This window comes from Bos indicus x Bos taurus, chromosome 2 (genome assembly GCF_003369695.1).
Source record: "Bos indicus x Bos taurus breed Angus x Brahman F1 hybrid chromosome 2, Bos_hybrid_MaternalHap_v2.0, whole genome shotgun sequence".
Classification (NCBI taxonomy): Eukaryota; Metazoa; Chordata; class Mammalia; order Artiodactyla; family Bovidae; genus Bos; species Bos indicus x Bos taurus.
Window position 1 is genome coordinate 106241175 of NC_040077.1, and position 19890 is coordinate 106261064.

At 49.8% G+C, this 19890-nt stretch overlaps 1 protein-coding gene across 2 annotated transcripts in view; it reads left to right on the forward strand.

The window, feature by feature from the left end:
* The window catches only part of PNKD (PNKD, MBL domain containing), a 73084-nt gene that overhangs the window by 41103 nt on the left and 12091 nt on the right, over positions 1–19890 (forward strand). Inside the window, exon 1 of one of the 2 annotated variants that reach the window (XM_027567360.1) lies at positions 9112–9311. The exons of the other annotated variant lie outside the window; for it this stretch is intronic. Within the exon in view, the coding sequence (XP_027423161.1) occupies positions 9151–9311 (161 nt within the window). The 5' untranslated portion in view covers positions 9112–9150. Of the gene's footprint in view, positions 1–9111; positions 9312–19890 lie in introns of those variants that run through there. 2 annotated transcript variants of the gene reach the window in all.

Here is a 19890-nt window from a genome sequence, read left to right on the forward strand (position 1 = left end):
TGTGTGACCCCATAGACGGCAGCCCACCAGGCTCCCCCGTCCCTGGGACTCTCCAGGCAAGAACACTGGAGTGGGTTGCCATTTCCTTCTCCAATGCATGAAAGTGAAAAGTGAAAGTGAAGTCGCTCAGTTGTGTCCGACTTTTAGTGACCCCATGGACTGCAGCCCACCAGGCTCCTCCGTCCATGGGATTCTCCAGGCAAGAGTACTGGAGTAGGGTGCCATTGCCTTCTCCAAGTGCTTGGACTCTGGGGTCAATAAAACCAGGACCGGATCTGACTCTGTCACTTATGAGCTCTGTGATGAGGTACTCCACAGACTCTCTGAGCCAGGGCGTTCACCTTAATTGAGGATACGGCTAGGGTGATTAAATAATACATGTGAAGACTTGTATGTACATGTCTAGGGCTTAAAGGACAATCAAACTTGCTGGTTCTAGTCTTCCTTGCCCTGTACCCAAGGAAACACTTAGGCCTCTGTGATACTAGGTGCTAGGTGCTGGATGAGGGGCAGACCAGGAAGCACAGGGCATCATTTCTGCCCACAAGGAAGCCACGGTGGCACCCCGCACCACCACCCCTGAGCTGGACTCCCCATAGTTCAAAGTGGAAAGCAATAAGGCTTACATTTCAAACTATTCATTTCTTTTTGACTACCAGGTGGCAGGCAGTTTTCCAGAGTCTGGAGGAAGAGTAGTGACCAGGCACTGCAAAGAGTTATGGTGATCACAGGGGCTTCAAAGAGGATGTCGGACTTTCAAGGAACTGTTAGTCAAAGGTGGGGGCATCTCAGTCTCTCTGGGCTTGAACTCTCCTTCAGGAAGGGCCTCCTCCCTTCCTCCTCCTGGGAGAACCTGCAAAACTTCCCAGACCAAGAGAACCTGGCCCTTAATTGGTTGCAGTTATCCTGGAAAGCTTTAGATCATATCCAGTGTGCTGGGGCAGAAGGTGAGCCTTAAAGGATTTCTCCAGGTGGTGGGCAGGGGGAAGGGGGCAAAAGTATCAGAAAATGACTGCTGCAGGCTGCCTGAAAGCCAGGGACATGGAAGGGAGCGGCGTGAGCGCAGAACACTGGGAAACTGGGTTGAGACTGTATTGCTAAACCAAGTCAAGTGAATGTAATGCTGTAGATACTGGCTTTGAGCAGGAGGCAGATCTGATTCAGACCTGGGCTTTCAAAGCCTATGTCTGATAACCTATGTAAAGTCGACAGGGGCGGGAGGTAACCACAACGGACCATGTGTTGGGACTCAGGGCCCAAATTCGGGTGATGACGGAGCACTCACAGGGACCAGACCTTGATGTTGCAAGAATGATACAAGGTGCAATAACTTCAACCAACGTTTAGTGAGTACCCACAACAAGCTTGGCACTACATCCTTTACTTGGGTGATTATGCTGCTGCTGCTGCTAAGTCACTTCAGTCGTGTCCAACTCTGTGCGACCCCATAGACGGCAGCCCACCAGGCACCCCCGTCCCTGGGATTCTCCAGGCAAGAACACTGGACTGGGTTGCCATTTCCTTCTCCAACGCATGAAAGTGAAAAGTGAAAGGGAAGTCGCTCAGTCGTGTCCGACTCTAGCGACCCCATGGACTGCAGCCTACCAGGCTCCTCCGTCCATGGGATTTTCTAGGCAAAAGTACTGGAGTGGGGTGCCATTGCCTTCTCCGAGGGTAATTGTAGTTAATCATTAATAAATACTTGGTGCAAACTATCTGTTCTTTTTACAGAGGAGACTGAGCCCTTCCCATCCCCTTGCCCTGCCCCACCACACCTGGAGATGACCAGAAAGAGGATGGGCCTTTAGGTTTGGAACTAGAGGGGGAAGCTGGAGTGGAGACTTCTCTTTGGGAATGATGAGTGATAGCAAGTGATTGAAGTCAGGGGAAGCAGTAAATGTGAGGGATGACAGCAGAAGGGGAAGCTGTAGGGGGTGTGAGAAGGGAACCAGAGGACAAACACAACGTTGATAAAGGAACTGTACTCCAATTTAAAAAAAGAACAAGGCACAGTCATGACCACTGGAAATTTATTTCATTGCTTAAATACGGTTCCACACATCATGGGACACATGTTTTCGATCGGAAAGCAGAGCCTTGTTAGAATTCTTTTTTATTCATCATATTATTTATTTGGCTGCGCCTGGTCTTAGTTGTGGCGTGTGGAATCTATAGTTGTGACGTTCAAACTCTTAGTTGCAGGATGTGGGATCTAGTTCCCTGATCGGGCATCTCTGAACCTGGGCCCCTGCACTGGGAGTTCAGAGTCTTAGCCACTGGATCACTAGGGAAATCTTAGAATCCTTTTTTTTTTGATAAATAAAATATGTTTTATTTCTTCACACACACACACAAAAAGACCCAGAGGACACCGTGACATGGAAGCTGAAGGCTCTGCTCAGAGGTTAAGTGACAAGGACAGAACAGTGACAAATTTGTTGGAGGTTCCTGTGGTCAGAGTCAAATTAGGATTGAATGATGAGGGCAGAGGCTCAGGAGAGGGACCTAGGAATTGATGGGAAGTGAAAATGAGGCAGCAAGGAGGACTACTTTCTTTGTTTTAATAAAATAATACTTTTTAATTAAAGTAGTAATTCCTTCTTATCATAGAAGTTTAGAAAATATTTTTAAAGTATAAAAAAGAAAACAAGTGATACCCCATTAGTCAGTCAATTAAAGATCATCATTATAGCATTTTGAATATTTTTCCATGCATTTTTGTTTATAGCCATCATATCAATTACACAAAATTTCTACAGTTTTGTATCTTGTTTCCCCTCCCCTCCATTTTAGATTAAAATGTAAAATTTATCCATAGTGCTAGTTTGGGTGTTTTGGCTGCAAGTATCAAAAAAAAAAAAAAAAAAAATTAGAAGTGGCTTAGACAGTAACAACAATATTTATCTCACATAACAAGAAATTCAGGGGCTAATCCAGACAGGTTAATTCAGGGGCTCGGTACTGTCTTCAAGGATGCTAGTTCCATCCACACTTTTGCTCTGCCATCTTTAGCTGTTGGAATTGCCTCTTGGGCCGCTCCCTCATAGACCTAAAACGGCTGCCATAGTTCCAGGCATCATAGGCAGGCAATAGCATCCCAGAAAAAGAAAAGAGCAGAGCCCTATTATATTCTGTTTTGACAACTATGAAAGGCCTATTTGGCTCAGATGATAAAGAACCTACCTGCAATGTGGGAGACCTGGGTTCGATCCCTGGGTCGGGAAGATCCCCTGGAAAAGGAATGGCAATCCACTCCAGTGTTCTTGCCTGGAAAATCCCAGGGACAGAGAAGCCTAGGGGACTACAGTCCATGGGATCGCAAAGAGTCAGACATGACTGAGCAACTAACACCTTCACTTTCCAGCCTATTTCCCTCCCCATCTCAGCCTGGAGCAAATCACCGTGTCACCTGGAGGGACTGACTTGGTATTTCGGTGCCCATGTTTTATCTATGCTAATGGGAATTATATCCATGTTTGATTCATAGGGTTGTCACGAGAACTGACAGTTAAACTCTGTAAAGCACTTACAATAGTGCCTGGCACATGATTTGTGCTATATAAATATTTGCTATTATTATCTAATGGCAAGAACTGTCTCATATTCCTGAGTCTAACCAATCACTTGGCACGGCCACGAGAGCACCAGTTGGCTTGGACCAGTCGGGAGGAGGGGCTCACATGGGAGCCTTAGCTGTTCACAGGCTCAACAGGGGTTAACAAGGAAAGCAGGGAGGGTTGGAGAATGGGTATCAATCAAGCAGCAGGATCAACGACACCGGTACTGTTTTTTAAAAACGATGTTTATTGACATATGAACTCTGTTCTGTTTGTGTGTATTCTGTTCTTTTAAAAAAACTTTTTATTTTGAAATTATTTCAGGCTTAGAAAACATTTGCAAAAAATACAAGGTGGTCCCATACACCTGCCACCTAGCTTCCCTAAATGTCCACTTCTTACTTTTAACTACACTGTTAGAATCAAAACCAGGAAATTAACATTGATACAAATCTAAAAACCTCTCTACAGTCATTATTCAAATTTTGGCAGTTGTCCCCCAGTGTTCTTTTTCTGGCCCAGGATCCAATCCAGGATCAATCATACCTCGGGTTCTAACTATAAGCACCATTTTAGGGACTTCTTTGGTGGTCCAGTGGCTAAGAATCCACCCTCCCAGTGCAGGGGACCGGGCTTCTATCCCTAGTCAGGGAACTAGATTCCACATGCCACAACTTAAAAAAAAAAAGACCCTGCATGCCACAACTAAGACCTGGAATAGCCACATAAATAAATAAATAATAATAATAAAAGAAAAGTGATGACACGCACATCATCTTTAAACGAAACAGAATAAAAAATAAACATTTTAAAGCTGCACAGAGGTTCATAGAACCTCAACTCTTCCCTTACTGCCTGACTTCTTGGCTATTTACAGCCTCACCATTGTGTACATTGGGGGCAGATCTTTTGCAGGTTGCTAAAAAGGAATTATTGAGTCAAAGGATGTATATTTTTTAAAACCTTGATGCATATTGGAATTGTTGTCTGGAAAATTGTACAAGTTGATACCCAATCTGTATGAATCATACAATTCATACCAATGTATGAATACTCAATGTATGAAGCTTTTGATAGAGTGGATCACAACAAACTGTGGAAAATTCTGAAAGAGGTAGGAATGCCAGACCACCTTACCTGCCTCCTGAGAAACCTGAATACAGGTCAAGAAGCAACAGTTAGACCCGGACATGGAACAACAGACTCGTTCCAAATGGGAAAGGAGTATGTTAAGGCTGTATATTGTCACCCTGCTTATTTAACTTCTGTGCAGAGTACATCATGCGAAATGCCACGCTGGATGAATCCCAAGCTGGAATCAAGATTGCCAGGAGAAATATCAACAACCTCAGATATGCAGATAACACCACTTTAATGGCATAAATTGAAGAGGAACTAGAGAGCCTCTTGATGAGGGAGAAAGAGGAGACTGAAAAAGCTGGCTTAAAACTCACCATTCAAAAAACTAAGATCATGACATCCAGTTGCATCACTTCATGTCAAGTAAATGGGGGAAAAGTGGAAACAGTGACAGGTTTTATTTTCTTGGGTTCCAAAATCACTGCTGATAGTGACTGCAGCCATGAAAGACGCTTACCCCTTGGAAAGAAAGCTATGACAAACCTAGACAGCATGATAAAAAGTATCACTTTGCCGGCAAAAGTTTATCTACTCAAAGCTATGGTTTTTCCAGTAGTCATGTACAGATGGGAGACTTAGACCATAAAGATGGCTGAGTGCCAAGGAATTGATGCTTTTGAATTGTGGTGCTGGAGAAAACTCTTCATTTCTTGGACAGCAAGGAGATCAAACCAGTCCATCCTAAAGGAAATCAACCCTGAATATTCACTGGAAGGACTGATGCTGAAACTGATGCTCCAATACTTTGGCCACCTGATACGAAGAGCTGACTCATTGCAAAAGACCCCGATGCTGGGAAAGATTGAGGGCAGGAGGAGCAGGGCGTGACAGAGGATTAGATGGTTGGATGGCATCACCGACTCAATGGACTTGAGTTTGAGCAAACCCTGGGTGATTGTGAAGAACAGGGAAGCCTGGAGTGCTGCAGTCCATGGGTCCCAAAGAGTTGGACAGGACTGAGCGACTGAACAACTACTGGGCTGGGCTGACTTCCAGCTGTGAGTGGGTCCAGGTCATCTCTATGTGTCTTTGACTCTCCTTAGTCCAGCATCGGACTACCCGGAATGTTCTCACGGTGAAAGTTGTGGCTAGAGTCTAAGTTAACCGTTACAGCATATTTAAGACCTCTTTTGTATCATGTCTGCTAATATTCCATTGGCAAAAGCAAGTCACAAGACCAAGTCCAAAATCAGTGGTGTGGGAGAAGTATATTTCACCTCCATGGGAATGCTGTGTAGTCACACGGTGAAATGTATATTTTCAGGGAGAGATGAAGAATTGAGAACCAAAATGCAATCTATTAATACCACACACAAGGAGAGAGCCTTTCAGGAAACTAGGTTGTGTTAAGATAAAGGCAGAACATAAATTAGATATGGACCCAAGGTCAAGGCCAGATTTTGTTTTTTTTTTGGTTCCACTACATGGCTTGTAGGATCTTAACCAGGGATTGAACCCTGCTCTGTGCAGTAGAAGTTCAGAGTCCCAAACACTGGAAAGTGAAAGTTGCTCAGTCATGTCCAACTGTTTGCGACCCCAAGGACTATACTGTCCATGGAATTCTCTAGGCCTGAATACAGGAGTGGGTAGCCTTTCCCTTCTCCAGGGTATCTTCCCAACCCAGGGATCGAACTCAGGTCTCCCGCATTGCAGGCGGCTTCTTTACCAACTGAGCCACCAGGGAAGCCAACCACTAGACTGCTAGGGAATTCCCAAGGGAAGTTTTTAAAGCAAGGAGATACTTGAGTTTGCTTATAGAGTGAGAAAAAGTGGAGGCCAGGAGAAATACTGCTTGACGATATGAATAAGAAGAGCTAATAGCATTTCCTCTAAAAATTTCGTATGTAAGTCGCAAAATTTGTAGAAGGCTGGCTGGGCAGGGAAATTACTTCCTCTAAGAAGCATATTGGCTGAAAGCAAAGGAACTGGAGCTGGGCCTGAGGTTTTCAATAATAACTGTGGATAATGAGAGGAGATCTCAGCAAAATAAAAGCTCTGCCAAGCGCAGGCTGATCTTCATCTTAGCAGTGCCCCCCAAGCCAAATGTCTGCAAGCAGTGAGGTATTACCGGGTATAAAGTGCAGGACAGGGTGAATAATGAAGCATCGATCTGGCTAGGGCAAAAGATTCTCATGGGAGAGGTGTGTATGTGCTCAGTGGTGAGGTTGTGTCCAGCTGTTTGCAGCCCCATGGATTGTAGCTTGTCAGGCTCCTCTGTCCATGAAATACCGGAGTGGGTTCCCATTTTCTACTTCAAGGGATCTTGCTAACCCAGAGATTGAACCCATGTCTCTTTAGTCTCCTGCATTAGCAGGTGGATTCTTTACCACTAATGCCACCTGAGGTGAAACCAAAGCGGATTTGGAGTGAATATTGAACGTCTTCCAGAATAGTTCAAGAGGGGAAGGTAGTTTCCTGGCCCTGTGTGAATTCTCCAAAACACCCACTCTCACTGCTTATCCCCAGCTTTGTCCAGCTCCCTGCATTTCATAAAATGTGTGTTGGATGATTAGCTACAATCTTGTAAATGTGTGTGTAGCATGAGATAGATTTAGCCTTCAATCATTTCTGTATCTGCAATCTCATGCTTGAGCCTGCATTTCCTGTTTCAGATGTCAGGGACTGTGTTTTGATTTCTCAATATCATGCCTGGCACAGCCATACCTGCAGAAAGGTGTGTTCACAGTGACTTTTGACCAGGCTCCATAATTCTTCACTTTGCATGTATAGACACGGACTTAGAGACACACAAGTTCCCTTGGCCCAGAAGGGCCTTCTACAAACTAGCTTGTTAGTGTTCTCAGCCCTGCCTCTTTTGCAGCGTACACAGGGGTTTAATTCATTTCGATCTGATTCTTGTTTATTGGGAGCCCTTTATGTGCCAGGCACTGAGAAGAAGCTGAATTATGGGTATGGAGACAGGAAGGGAGAAGGCTATAGTTCTGACCTTTAAGATAAGAGAAACTTAACTGTCTGGAGTTACAGAATGAAACCCAGGATTGGGTGTTGGGATTATAATTCAGTTTGGGGATAATTTAACATGTATCTTGGCTTTTTCTTCAGAGGTGGGTGAGGAGTGAGGCCTCCAATTCATTGTGCTAATGAGCCTATACCTGGATGCTCTCCACACTTGGAACTCAATCTTTAGATCCAGTGATCTACTCAGAGTACATCAGAGGGAAAGAGAAAATGTGTGGTTTGGGGGTCAGGTTATTCAGCCTCTCTCAAGCCAGAGCACAGGCAGAGGCAAAGAAACAGAAGAAAACAAGAGCCCTGCCTCCCCCACTCCCTCCCCAACCATCTTCCTGCAGGAGAGATCACTGCCTTCACTGTTTGCAGATTTCCTTCCCTCCCTCTGCAGGGCTAAGGCTAGGGTTGCAGCTGGAAGAAGTCCAGCCCCAGTTCCAGTTTGCCCAAATTTATAAAGATCACCATGCCAGTCTTTACATTTTCTTCCAGCCCACTGATCATAACCTCTGGAACTCATCTGGAAGGCAGTATGGTGGGGGTGGAGGGGTCAGTGATGTGGAAATCCCACCGGTTTGGGCTATTTTGGGTCCTATTCCTGTTTCTGCCATCATTTTTGTATAATCTTGGTGGAATCACTCCCTCTCAGCCTCTGGGATGTATTATCATTCAGGGCATGGCTTACATTTCACTTGCTCAGGGAAGCCCTTCCACATCTAAATTGGCCCTCTCTGATCTCCATAAACCACAGTGTTATAATCACACAGCAGGTAGGTATGTATGTGTATATATACATACATGTGTATATGTATATGTGTGTATATATACACACGTGTATATGTAAGTATAGTAAGTGCATAGATAATTGTTTGCTTATTTGGTTTGTTTCTCCCAGAGATTCTAGGCTCCAGGAATGCCTAGAATGTGTGTCTTTGACCCTTGCATCCTCAGATCCTGGCACGGAGCCTGGCACAAAGGAGGACACAGAAAATTCGTTTAGTTAATGAATAAATGAATGAACGGCAGCTGACCTACGTTATCCCCCAGGTTCCTTCCAGCTGAAAAAGTTTATGAGGCTAAGGTTTCCTGCCAAGAAGACGTCCCCAGGACCTCTCCCAGAGCTCCCTAATGGGGCAAGGTGGGGTGTAGGGCCGAGCCCCGGGCTCTGGCAGTTGTACACCGGGATTAGCGCAGGTCGGATGCTGGCTCCCGCGCGGCCCCGCCTTCCGGCCGGCCAACCCGGGGCGGGGCCAGGCCGCCTCCAGCCGGGTGGCATTCGGGGAGTCGACAGTACCCAGGGTGGCGAGTGGGCGGGTTCGAACTGGAGTCAATGGCGGGGCGGGGCCAGAACGCCCCCAGTCTCCCCGCCGGCTGGTGCAGGGGGCGGGGCCCCAAGCCCTCAGGTTCCCCACGTGGGGGCCTGGGCCGAGCCGTCGCCTAGCAACGCCCCGCCCCGCCCCCTGGGCCGCGGGCGCCTGCCCCCAGCATGGCCTGGCGAGGCTGGCCTGCGTCGTGGTTGTGGGTCGCCAGCTGCGGGCTGCTGCTCCTAGTCTTCGTCCTGCTCTTGAGCCCCCGCAGTTGCCGAGCGCGGCGGACCCTCCGCGGCCTGTTCATGGCGCGTAGCAAGAGGCTGCTCTTCCGAATCGGGTTCGTGCGGGGCTCCGGCGGGCTGCGGGGATCGGGAAAGCTGGCGTGCTGGAAAAGGGACTAGAGGAGGGGTGCTGGGGGAGGGCTTAGGGGTTCTGACAGGGCTAGGGCTGGGGGATCCAGGGCCGGAGCTAAGAACGATCAAAGAGGCAGGCTAGAGAAGCTACTGATTTTGGCGAGGGGGCGGCGAGGGCTGACGAAGTGAAGAAACTGGGGGTGAGTGGAAAATTGGGTTGGGCTGGGGAAAGCAGTTTGCTGGGGGAAGCAAGCCGGGGTAGCCAGAGAAGGGGGCTTTGAGAGGACCTCTAGAGAAAAGAGCCAGATGAGGGGTTGGAGAAAAGGGAGCTGGAAAAAGAGAACAGGTGCAGGATCCCGGGCTCCCCCCACTCCCCAAGTTCCCTCCGGTGGGCAGGTGCTGGAGAGAAGGAATGTCAGATGACTGAGTCTCACCTGAAACCGCTAACTCTTTCCGTGTGTCCGCGGTCCTGTCCCCATCACTCAGCTTCCCACCGCCCAATGCAAGCACTTCTGTCCCAAGCGGGATTCCCCACTCCCACTCTGTAGGTCAGTCTGTCCCTTTCCTTGACATCCCTGTCTCCCCCACCGCCCTTGTCATAAGCCCCAGCCTGTGAAATCCGACCCTAATCACTCAGCCTGACTTGTTGAAGGTTCACTGACCTCCAGTGACTTGTTCCTTTCAGACCTCCACCCCTTACCCCAGTCTTCACTCTTCTCTTACCCCTGCTTCTCCTGACAGGACGGAGTAAGATGGTAACCAGCCCTGTTCTGCCTTATAGGCAGTAAGAATCAGGGTAAGAGTCACAAGAGGAAGGCTTCCTAGGGTCTCCATCCCCTTCCCAGGACCAGCAGGGCCAGGGGGCAGGCCCTCAGACCACACTTGAAGGCCAGTGATGTTGGCCTAGGAACTGTGGGAGCCCTGGCCCAAGGCCAGGTTCAGGCGAGAGCTGAAGCTGGGGAATTTCCTGAGTTTCAGAGAAGAGGTTGTACAATTCACCCCTCCTCTCGTGATCACCCCAGATAGCCCAGAAACTTTATCCCTAGGATTATCCTCACTCAGTCTAAGACACAGAGATGTAAGGGCCCAGTGGGGGAAAAACTGAAAAAACAAGGGGTGAGGAGGAATCCTGTGTGTGTGCCTTATGGGGGCATTCACATCTCTAATAACCCACACAATGATCACATTCTCAATAATGCTCCAGCTAAGTCACCATTGCTCTGCAAACAGCATTAAAATAATAAGATTCACAAATATTTAAATATTTACATATGTGAGATTAAAAAAATATATTGCTCCTCACAAAATTTCTGAAAATTTTATAGCTCTATTTGGGGAAAGATTTTTAAATCTATTTCTAGCTTTCAGCATCAGTAACATTGAAGTCATACAAAAAGCCAGAGAAAGTGAAAAAGTCTCCACAAGTGACTGGAATCAGAAGTCCTGAGGTCAAAAATTTCCAAGATTGCCAACTCAGAATCCGGAAGGTTTGGGTATTCCTAGAACATGGGATCTGGGTGTTTCCAAATCCTCAAACCTGGAATTGTCCGAGAGCTTCTCAGGAATTCAGTAATCCATGAGCTTTCCTGTGGCTGGATTTCAAGGTTGCCTTGGAATCAGCTCCCCAAATTTGCAGAGCAGGAGGGCGTGCCTGGAATCAGAGTCCCAGATCCTGCCTGTCCAGGATCTGGGAAACAATCAGTCCAGTCCCTCGGGTGGGAGGCTGCTGGCTGCTGGGAGGGACTGGGGGTGTCAGCAGGAAACTGGTCTGAGGGAAATGGGCAGGTGTTGATGCTGTGAGGGCGTCTCCAGGAAGGATGGAGAGGGAGGGGCCGGGATGGTGCATGACGTGAGGGGAGGGGCAGAGCTCATGGACACACTCCACCCTGAACTTGTGGCTGAGGACCACAAGGAGAGGGCTGTACTGGGGGGCTGGAAAGTGGACAGTGGAGATGGGAAGCTGTACTGGGAGAGGAGTCCTTGTTGATGTTATCAGTAGTAACAGTCCTCACTGGTATTTGATGTTATGAAGTGTTATATAGGGCTTTCTTCAAACATAACCACCATTGTCTTGGGATGGCAATAACTGGGCACAGCAGAGGGTCGATCTGAGCTAACCTGAGGTGGACACACGCATTCAAGACTCTGCAGGGCCTGGGAGGCAATGTACAGTAGTTAAGCACATAGCATTGGGGTCAGATAAATCTGCTTTTGAATCCCAGCTTTATTGCTCAGTAGCTGTGTGACCTTGGACAAATAACTCCGCCTCTCTGTGCCTCAGTTGTTGGCATCTGTAAAGTGGGCCTGGTGATAGTGCCTACCTCAGAGGGCTCCTATGGGGATCAAATGAAATTGTACACAGGATCTGGCTTATAGTAAGTGCTCAGGAAATGTTAGCAGTTATTCTTTCTATAGTATGGGGGATGTGGGGAGGGAAGATACATGGCATTAGGCCAGCCGTGGCTCCTTCTGGAGCTTCCTTTTTTTTTTTTTTGGCCACACCATGTGGCATATGGGATCTTAGTTCTCTGAGCAGGGCTCAAACCCATGCCCCCTGCAGTGGAGGCACAGTCTTAATCACTGGGCCACCAGGGAAGTCCCTCAACTTTTTTTTTTTTAAGCTTCCTTACGTGCTTCTTCCCAGGTGGCTCAGTAATAAAGAATCCACCTGCCAACGCAGGAGCTGCAGGTTCAATCCCTGGGTCGGGAAGATCCCCTAGAGGAGGAAATGGCAACCCACTCCAGGATTCTTCCCCAGAAAATCCCATGGAGAGAAGAGCGTGGTAGGCTACAGTCCATGGGGGTCCCAAAGAGTCAGATGCAACTGAGTGACTGAGCACACACACATTCTTCTATTGTCTTCCAAGTGTATCCTGCTCACTTACTCTCAGGAAATCCCACATCCCTTCGTTCATTCAGTGACCCCCACCCCTCCTTACTGCCCTGGGTCAGGATTGCGGGATCACTGATAGGAGCTGTTCTCAAGGAGTCAGATAGAGGAACAGGGACCCTAACTGGCCAGAGGCACAGGGCATGATAGATTCCCCAAGAGTGACAGGGTGTGCCTGGGCAGGCTAGGATTGGGAGTGTGTGCTCCCCTCTGTGTGCCCCCTGCCTCATGCCTCAATTTCCCTTTTGCCCCTTTGTCTTCTCAGTGGTAGTTGAGGAGGTTTGGTTAGAGAACAGGACCCTGAGCAGGGCCTGTCTGCAGAGGGAGCAGTGAATGGGAAATTAGGCTGAGTTCCTGCATGCAGGGATGGGAACCATCGTTCAGAGCTGAGAAAGTGGAAGGCAGCCAGCCTCTGAAATGGACAGTCCGGCAGACAAAACCCTCCCACCCTCCCTGACCAAGTCCCCTCTTCATTCCTAGGCATAGAGGATCTTTCTTGAATCTCCTGACCCAAGTGAAAAGCTGTCCCAGGACAAACATTGCTTGCTCCACTTCTGCAAGAGAAAAGCCCTTCTCTGGGGCCAGTGAGGACCAATGGTTTGATTTCAAAGAGAGGGCAGGAGTCCTGAGCTGAGGACCCGAGAGTGAATGGCCCACCTGCTTGTGGCCAAGGCCACACAGAGGCAGTGGGCTGGGCCATCCACAACACAGCCTTCAGGAGGGAAGCAGGGAGGGTCCTCTTCTGCAGGCCTTGGAGCCCAGGAGAGCCGCAGCACCAGCACCCATAGCGGCTCCTCTGCCGGATGTCCCCGTAGGTGTGCCCTTCCCCAGGCCGTGCTGCCTGCAGAATGGAGTCCACACCCCTCGCCCAGGCCTTTGGGGCCCTCCCACACCCGCTCCAGAGCTGCCCAATCCCACCTTCCCCAGGCCCTGTGCTCTTGCTGTAGTTCTCTCTGGGGTCTGCCAGACCTTCCTCCCTACATCAAATATTATTTCCTCAAAGCTCATCCTCAAACTATGCCCAAAATCTGAACACTCACCCCACTTCCACTGCTACAACCCTGAGCCAACCCCAGGTCGCCTCGCACCTGATCTCCTAAATTGATAGCTCCCTTCAGCCTTTGTACTCACAAGAGCACTCTCAGCAAGGCAACCAGAATCAAACCTTTAAGATTTAAGTCAGAAATGTGCCACTCCTCTGCTTAGAACCCTCCAGAATGGCTCCCTCTGGACCTGCCCATCCTCCACCTCACTGTTTTTGGTGGTTTTTTGTATGCCCTTCACCTTGCTCGTTGGATTTCAGCCACAGGCCACTTTGCTGTTCCTCAAGCACTCTGAGATAGTCTCACCTCCAGGCTCTTTTGTCGCTGTTCTCTCTCACTAGACCCTTCTTCCCCCAGATGGCCACGTGGCTGTGCCTGGCTTCCTTCAGGTCTCTGCTCAGATTTCACTGTGTTAAAAAGGCCTACCCTGACCACCCTGTATAAAAATCGCAGGGTCCCAATGCCTGCAGTCTTACTCCACAGCGTGCTCACGTGCGTGCTCAGTTGCTCAGTCACGTCCGACTCTGCAGCCCCATGGACTGCAGCCTGCCAGGCTCCTCTGTCCATGGAATTCTCCAGGCAAGAACACTGGAGTGGGTTGCCATTCCTCCTCCAGGATCTTCCCGACCCAGGGATTGAACCTGGGTCTCCTGCATTTCCTGCATTGGCAGGCAGGTTCTTTACCTCTGAACCACCTGGGAAGCCCCTTCTCCACAGTACATATCACCATGTGACATCCTATATATCGACTTGCCTGTTGTTTACTGGCTTTCTCCCTCAATCAGAATATGAGCCAGATGAGGGAAGAAACTTCTTTCACTACTGTATCCCAGCTTCCAGAGCAGTGGCTGACACAGAGTTGCCCTCATTAAAGGGCTTTGGAGTTAATAAAAGCTTGGCCCAAATGCTATCTCCTCCACAAAGCTTGTCCAGCCTCTCCAGTCAAAGTTCCTCACTGCCTCCAGACTGACCCCTGGCATTGTCTGTCCTCTTAGAGCTTTCATTGTGTATTCTTGCTTGTTCCTGCATCAGGTGTTCATAGGTGTGATTTCCTCACTGGACTCCCACAGGCCAAGCCCAGGGAACAGGGCTGAATCAGGAGGGCCTGGGGTTGGGGTGAGGAGGGGACGGATGGAGGCGGGAGGGAGGGCCAAGAAACAGACCCACACCAAACAAAACCCTAGGGCCTTGGCTGGGCAGGTGGCCTGGGATTTCAGGCAAGGAGACACAAATAGTCCAGGCCTCCTGCCCAGGACTGAGATCTGACTGTGCCTCTGGTCCTCCCCGGGAGCCCTCAGGAGCCACTCCTCCTCCCCTTGGGAAAGATGCTAAAGGCTGGAGAGGGCTGCAAAGTCAGCAGAGGACCGAACCGGATGAGGGGATGGGTATGAAGATGGGGCCTGTGGTCTCCCAGTCGGGCCTGTGTCTTGACCTGTTGCAGGCACTGCCCCTCTCCTGGTCATGGGGAAGTTGTCCCCCGACCCCTCAAGGCCTTGCTGGCAGCTTCAGGAAACTCTTCACCCTCTAGGGCCTTTTTCGCTGTCTCGTTATCTTCTTCAGTTTCCTCAATTTGGGGAAAGTGCAAAACATCTCGTGGCTCAGTTTGTTCCTGAGGGGCCTCCGAGCAGGCTGTGCTCCAGCAGGACTCTGTGTCCTGGGGGAGTCCAGGTCCCTAGGCCTGCAGACAGGCATTTCCTGTTTGCTTTCATAAAGATTGCCTGTCGCTGGTCAGATGAAAAGCCTGGGAAAAGCTGGGTCCCGGGTGGAGACCGGTAGGGGAGGCAGGCAGGAGAGGAGAAGCCAAAAGCACCCCCTGACCAGAGTCCTCTCAGCCTGGGCTTGTTGTCCAGCTGGTGGAGTCTGGGGCCAGGGCCCAGCTGGGACAGGCAGCCCCCAGGCTGTCTCAGGGCTGCCCGGGATGGCGAGACTGCTCACGGGAGGAGGCGGGGAGAAGAAGAGCTTCATTGTGTGCTCTCCACTGTGTGCCAAGAGAAGGGGGTGGGGGGAGGGCTGTGTGTCACTCTCCCCAGCTGTCCCATGGGGCCTCCCATGGGGCCAGAGGCTCAAACTCAGATACCAGAGAAGCCACGCTGTGGTTCAGTGAGGCGAGGAGTGAAAGGTATGCCTGTGGCCCCCAGTGGGGATGGCAGGTGCTTCATCCTGCAGCCCTGACCCCAGGCGGAGGGCCCCCTCAGGCCCCTGCAAGGCTGCCCCAGACCGGCTACCCCCACCCCAGCCCCACCCGGTAGAGTGTTTTTTCTGTCTTCCACCTGGGTCCCAGAGGACCAATTAGGAAACTTGCTTTTCTTTTTGGTGAGGTGATGGTGGGTAGTTCCGGGCCCCAGAACTGCTTTATCAGAGTCCACGAGTGGGTGGTAAACCGAAGAGGAAAAGGTCAGCATCTTCGGGTTCCACCAGCACCCCCAGATCATACTGATGCATTCTGGCACATTCTCGCGCTGCAGGGAGTTTGAATCCCACATCAGGCCCTGCAGAGGTCTATGTCATTGTGTAAGTCACCTGAACTTTCCAGGCTCAGCTGCTCATTCAGAGGGGAAGAGCACTTGGTTTTACAGAGCAGGAAACTGAGGCTTGGGGAGTGAGTTTCTGCTTCTTACCTCAGGCAACAGAAGAAAGGGAGCTGTGAGCCCCATTACAGGGGACGGCGACATCCCAGCAAGATGGGGGGCTAGGAGATGGGAGGCAGGTTCTTCCCAGGGACTCATTCACTTTTGCATTTTCCCGTCTTTTTTTCCTAAATTCTCTTGTCCATCTGGCTTGCGCTGCTCCCTTTGGAACCATCCACCCAGTCATGGTTCAGGGCAGAGAGTGGCAGAGCCTAGACTGAAAGAGGTCTCCAGGATTCTCCACTCAAGGCACCTTCTCCTGAGAGCTGCTGGGGTCTCAGACCCTCTGCGGTCCTCAGGAAAACTGCACATGTGAGGAGGTGGTCTGGGGAGAGAGTTCACAGGGTTCAAAGGCTTGTGTCTCATAGAGACTGAAACTAGTGCTCCAGGAGTTTCCAGAGGCCAGATGCCTGGCTGTGTCTGAATACTGTAATTACCCCGACAAATATGTTTTCCCAGCAAAGGCCCTCAAAGGAATTGAGTCTGACCCCAAATAGTTCAGGCCCACTCATCTCATCCTACCTGCTTATTAGGGGTTTGCAATGGTTAAAAGTGTGAATGAACTCCAGGAACTTTACTGGCCATCCAGTGATTAAAACTCTGTGCTTCCACTGCAGAGGGCGTGGGTTTGATCCCTGGTCAGGGAACCACATGCCATTAAAAAAAAAAAAAGAAGAGTGTGGGCTCCGGGATCAGGCTGCCCAACCACTCACTGCTCTGTGATCTTGAGCAAATCCCTTTCCACCTCTCTGGGCTCCGTTGGCCTTATCTGTGAAATGGAGGAAATAATGATACCTGACTCGGGGTTGCTTGGAGGATGACAGGAGATAACCAACGAGAGGCACTGAGCCCACTGGTGGGGTCTGGGAAAGCTGAGGGAAAGGTCATTCTTATTAAAGATGAGGCCAGTGGGCTCCGGAGAGATGTTCTAACCTGTGGGGCAAAGCCAGGACTGCGGACCCGTCTTCAGACCCCCTTGCCTCTGGTCCCCCATCTCCTCCACTTTAGAGGCCCTGGGTGCAGACCCTAGGCCGGGGAAGTTGAAATTTTGTGCCCCATTGACACAGCCTCACCCAGGCCCTTGGGTCTAGATGACCTGCTTATCAGAGTACCCTGCTCTACCTTGTGGGTCCCACCAGAAGAGGGGAGGGACTTGGAAGCAGGTGGGTGAGGTGGGAAGGGAAGAGCCAGGGCAGGGGTGGCTGTAATTCGGGCCTCCGATACTCTCACTGGGCATCACAGCCTGGCCTGGGGCAAGTTAGGTGGAGCCGCAGTCAGTGCTGACAGTCCGCTTTCTATGCCCGTCACGTTTATACTTACATGCCTGGCCCTGTGCTGCCTTTCCTGCTCACTTAGCCAGGGTTTTGTGAGTCCTGGTTCTGTGCTGGGCCAGTGCTAGGGGGTTGCAGAGGAGCCACGAGAAACAGGCTGGTGACCGCCCGCCCCTTGCGGGCGCTGCATGGCACTGCATGGCTCTGATTAGGGCACCAGGTAGAAGTTGATAAGGCGCAGCCACTGCCCCGGGGCTCAGCTGCTCCTGAGCGCCCCAGATGGAGCAGGGGAAGGCAGCTTTCTACCAGGATAATCAGGCCCTGGGTGCCGAGGTCCAGCCCCGGCTGATTCAGGGTATTCGAAGGAGAGACGGCCTAGGCGACTATTTATATGCTAATTAGAGATACAAAGAGTAATAGAATGAGGATAGCTCAGTAGGAAAATTCAGTGGAGAAAAGAGGCTGAGTAGCTTGGTTTACGCGGAAAATCAATATAACCCGTGACACCAGGTTAGCTCTGACCACGGAGGCCGCAGGCGCCCTCTCGAATAACGGAAGGTGCCCCACCTTAGACACCTTCTCGAGTGGGTCTTAGAAGCCCAGGCAAATAGATGGTTGCAAAGGATATCCACGCTCCAGATGGAGACTTCAGCCAGAAGTTAAAGGGAAGAATGACATGGGGAGACCAAGCGTTGGTGAGCAAGGCCCGTAGCTTTATTTTCAACAAGGGCTTTTATACCCTAAGTTACATATAGAGGCTAATAGGGGATGCAAAGTCAGCAGTTTTTGATCCTTATCAAAAACCAGGGTTTCTTTCCTGCAAATTTATCGTATACAAATGGTTTAGGTGATTTACATCATCTTCTGGCCAGAAGGCCTATTAACATTTTATGACTCTTGACAAGGACTTATCAACAAAGACTTATTTTCTTTAAGAGTAATTATTTTAAGGTTTGGCGCCATCTTCCGAAGATAAAATTGCATTCCTATAGGGCGGATGTGTAATGGGTTTACAACAAAGGAAAGAATTTATTACCTTAAGGGTCTAAAGTTACTAACACCAAGGCCACTACTTATTTTTTCTACATATCATCTATTAATTAATACACATTCAAGGATACAATTCAGGGGATGTGAAAACTTGGCAACAAACATTGGCTCATGAATGAAATCCTCTACTAGTCTTATTCTGACAGTTTCTAACTCTCTGAGAGGCTCTAAGCTATTTGAATATCTTAAGCTTCCCCTGCCTCTCCAGGCTGGGAGACTGTAAAGAATCATATGCATAGCTGTAGGAGTCCGGGTAAATTTGTCAGGCGAGTTAGAGAGCCATCTGAGGGGTTTGGATTTAAACACTCCTAATTGCCCAGGAACTTTATTAATTGGAGCTGTAAGTTAACTCTTTGACAGAGAGAGAGAGATGGTGGTAGGGGACAGCCCCCAGTAAAGTCAGAGTTGAGACCACAAAGCAATAAAGTAGGCAGACTCTGGTTTTTTGGGGGGGGTAGATGCTCGAGAATATCCGGGGGGACTCCTGAGGCTCGATCCCGCCTTTGCGTATGCCGAGCCTCCTTTCTCATGACCTTTGTCACGAGTGGAATGCCTCACCGGCTCCCGGCACCTGGGGTTGAGCCCAGCCCTAAAAAATGCTTGTATGTGTGTGTGTTAGTCGCTCAGTCGTGTCCAACTCTTGGTGACTGCGTGGACTGTATTCCCCCAGGATCCTCTGTTCATGGAATTTCCCAGGCAAGAATATTGGAGTGGGGTGTCATTCCCTTCTCCAGGGCATTTTCCCAACTCAGGGATCGAACCTGGGTCTCCTGCTTGGCAGGCAGATTCTTTACCGTATGAGCCACCAGGGAAGCCGTGAAGGATGCTTTGGGTTCCTGCATGGCGCTGATTAGTAGGGACTGGGTAGTGTTCCAGTAAGTTAGAAAGGCCTGGAGGCTATTCCAGCCTGAGACCTGTGGGAGCCAGGCAGGACTGTAGTTCTGAAATTTTAATGAGCTATTTCAGGCATTCAGAAGACAGATAAAATAATACTCTCAGCTTAAGAAAGACAATGTTACAGACCCTGTGAAGCTCGGTGCCCACCTCCCCAGCCCACCTTCCCCCTCTCCCAGAGGAAACCCTACTAACCATGCTGACCATGCCTTCCCCTCGGCTGCCTTTATTCTTTTACTATTTATGTCTGCATACCAATGATGGTTTTGCTTGCTTTGGCCTTTGTTTTTTTCTCCTAGCCACACCACGCGACATGTGGGATCTTGGTTCCCTGACCAGGGATTGACCTGCACCCACTGGACCACCAGGGAAGTCCTTCTTTGGCATTTTAGGGAAATATTGTCAGGTTATCTGTTTGCTGTGGCCCATCTGTTAGCTCAGTGTTACGTTTGAGCTCTGTGCAGGCTGAGAGCTGGTAGCCTAAATCATTCACTCCCCTGACGTGTAGTTTTCGATGGTCGGAATATGTCATTATTTATTTGTCCATTGTGCTATCGATGGACATTTGGGATGTCAACTTGTTCACTCTTGGGACACGGGGTTTCCATGGGGCCATATTGGGGAGGGGACAGAGGCTTGCCTCCTCCCGGTCCACAGAGGGCCTGCCTGGGGGTTGGACACTCTCCCACCAGCCCTGGGGAGCCGCTGAAGGCTGTTGAGCAAGAACAGGATGCAGTCGAAAGTGGTGCTTTGGGAGTATGAGCATCTGCCAGTGGTTTGCAGTTTGG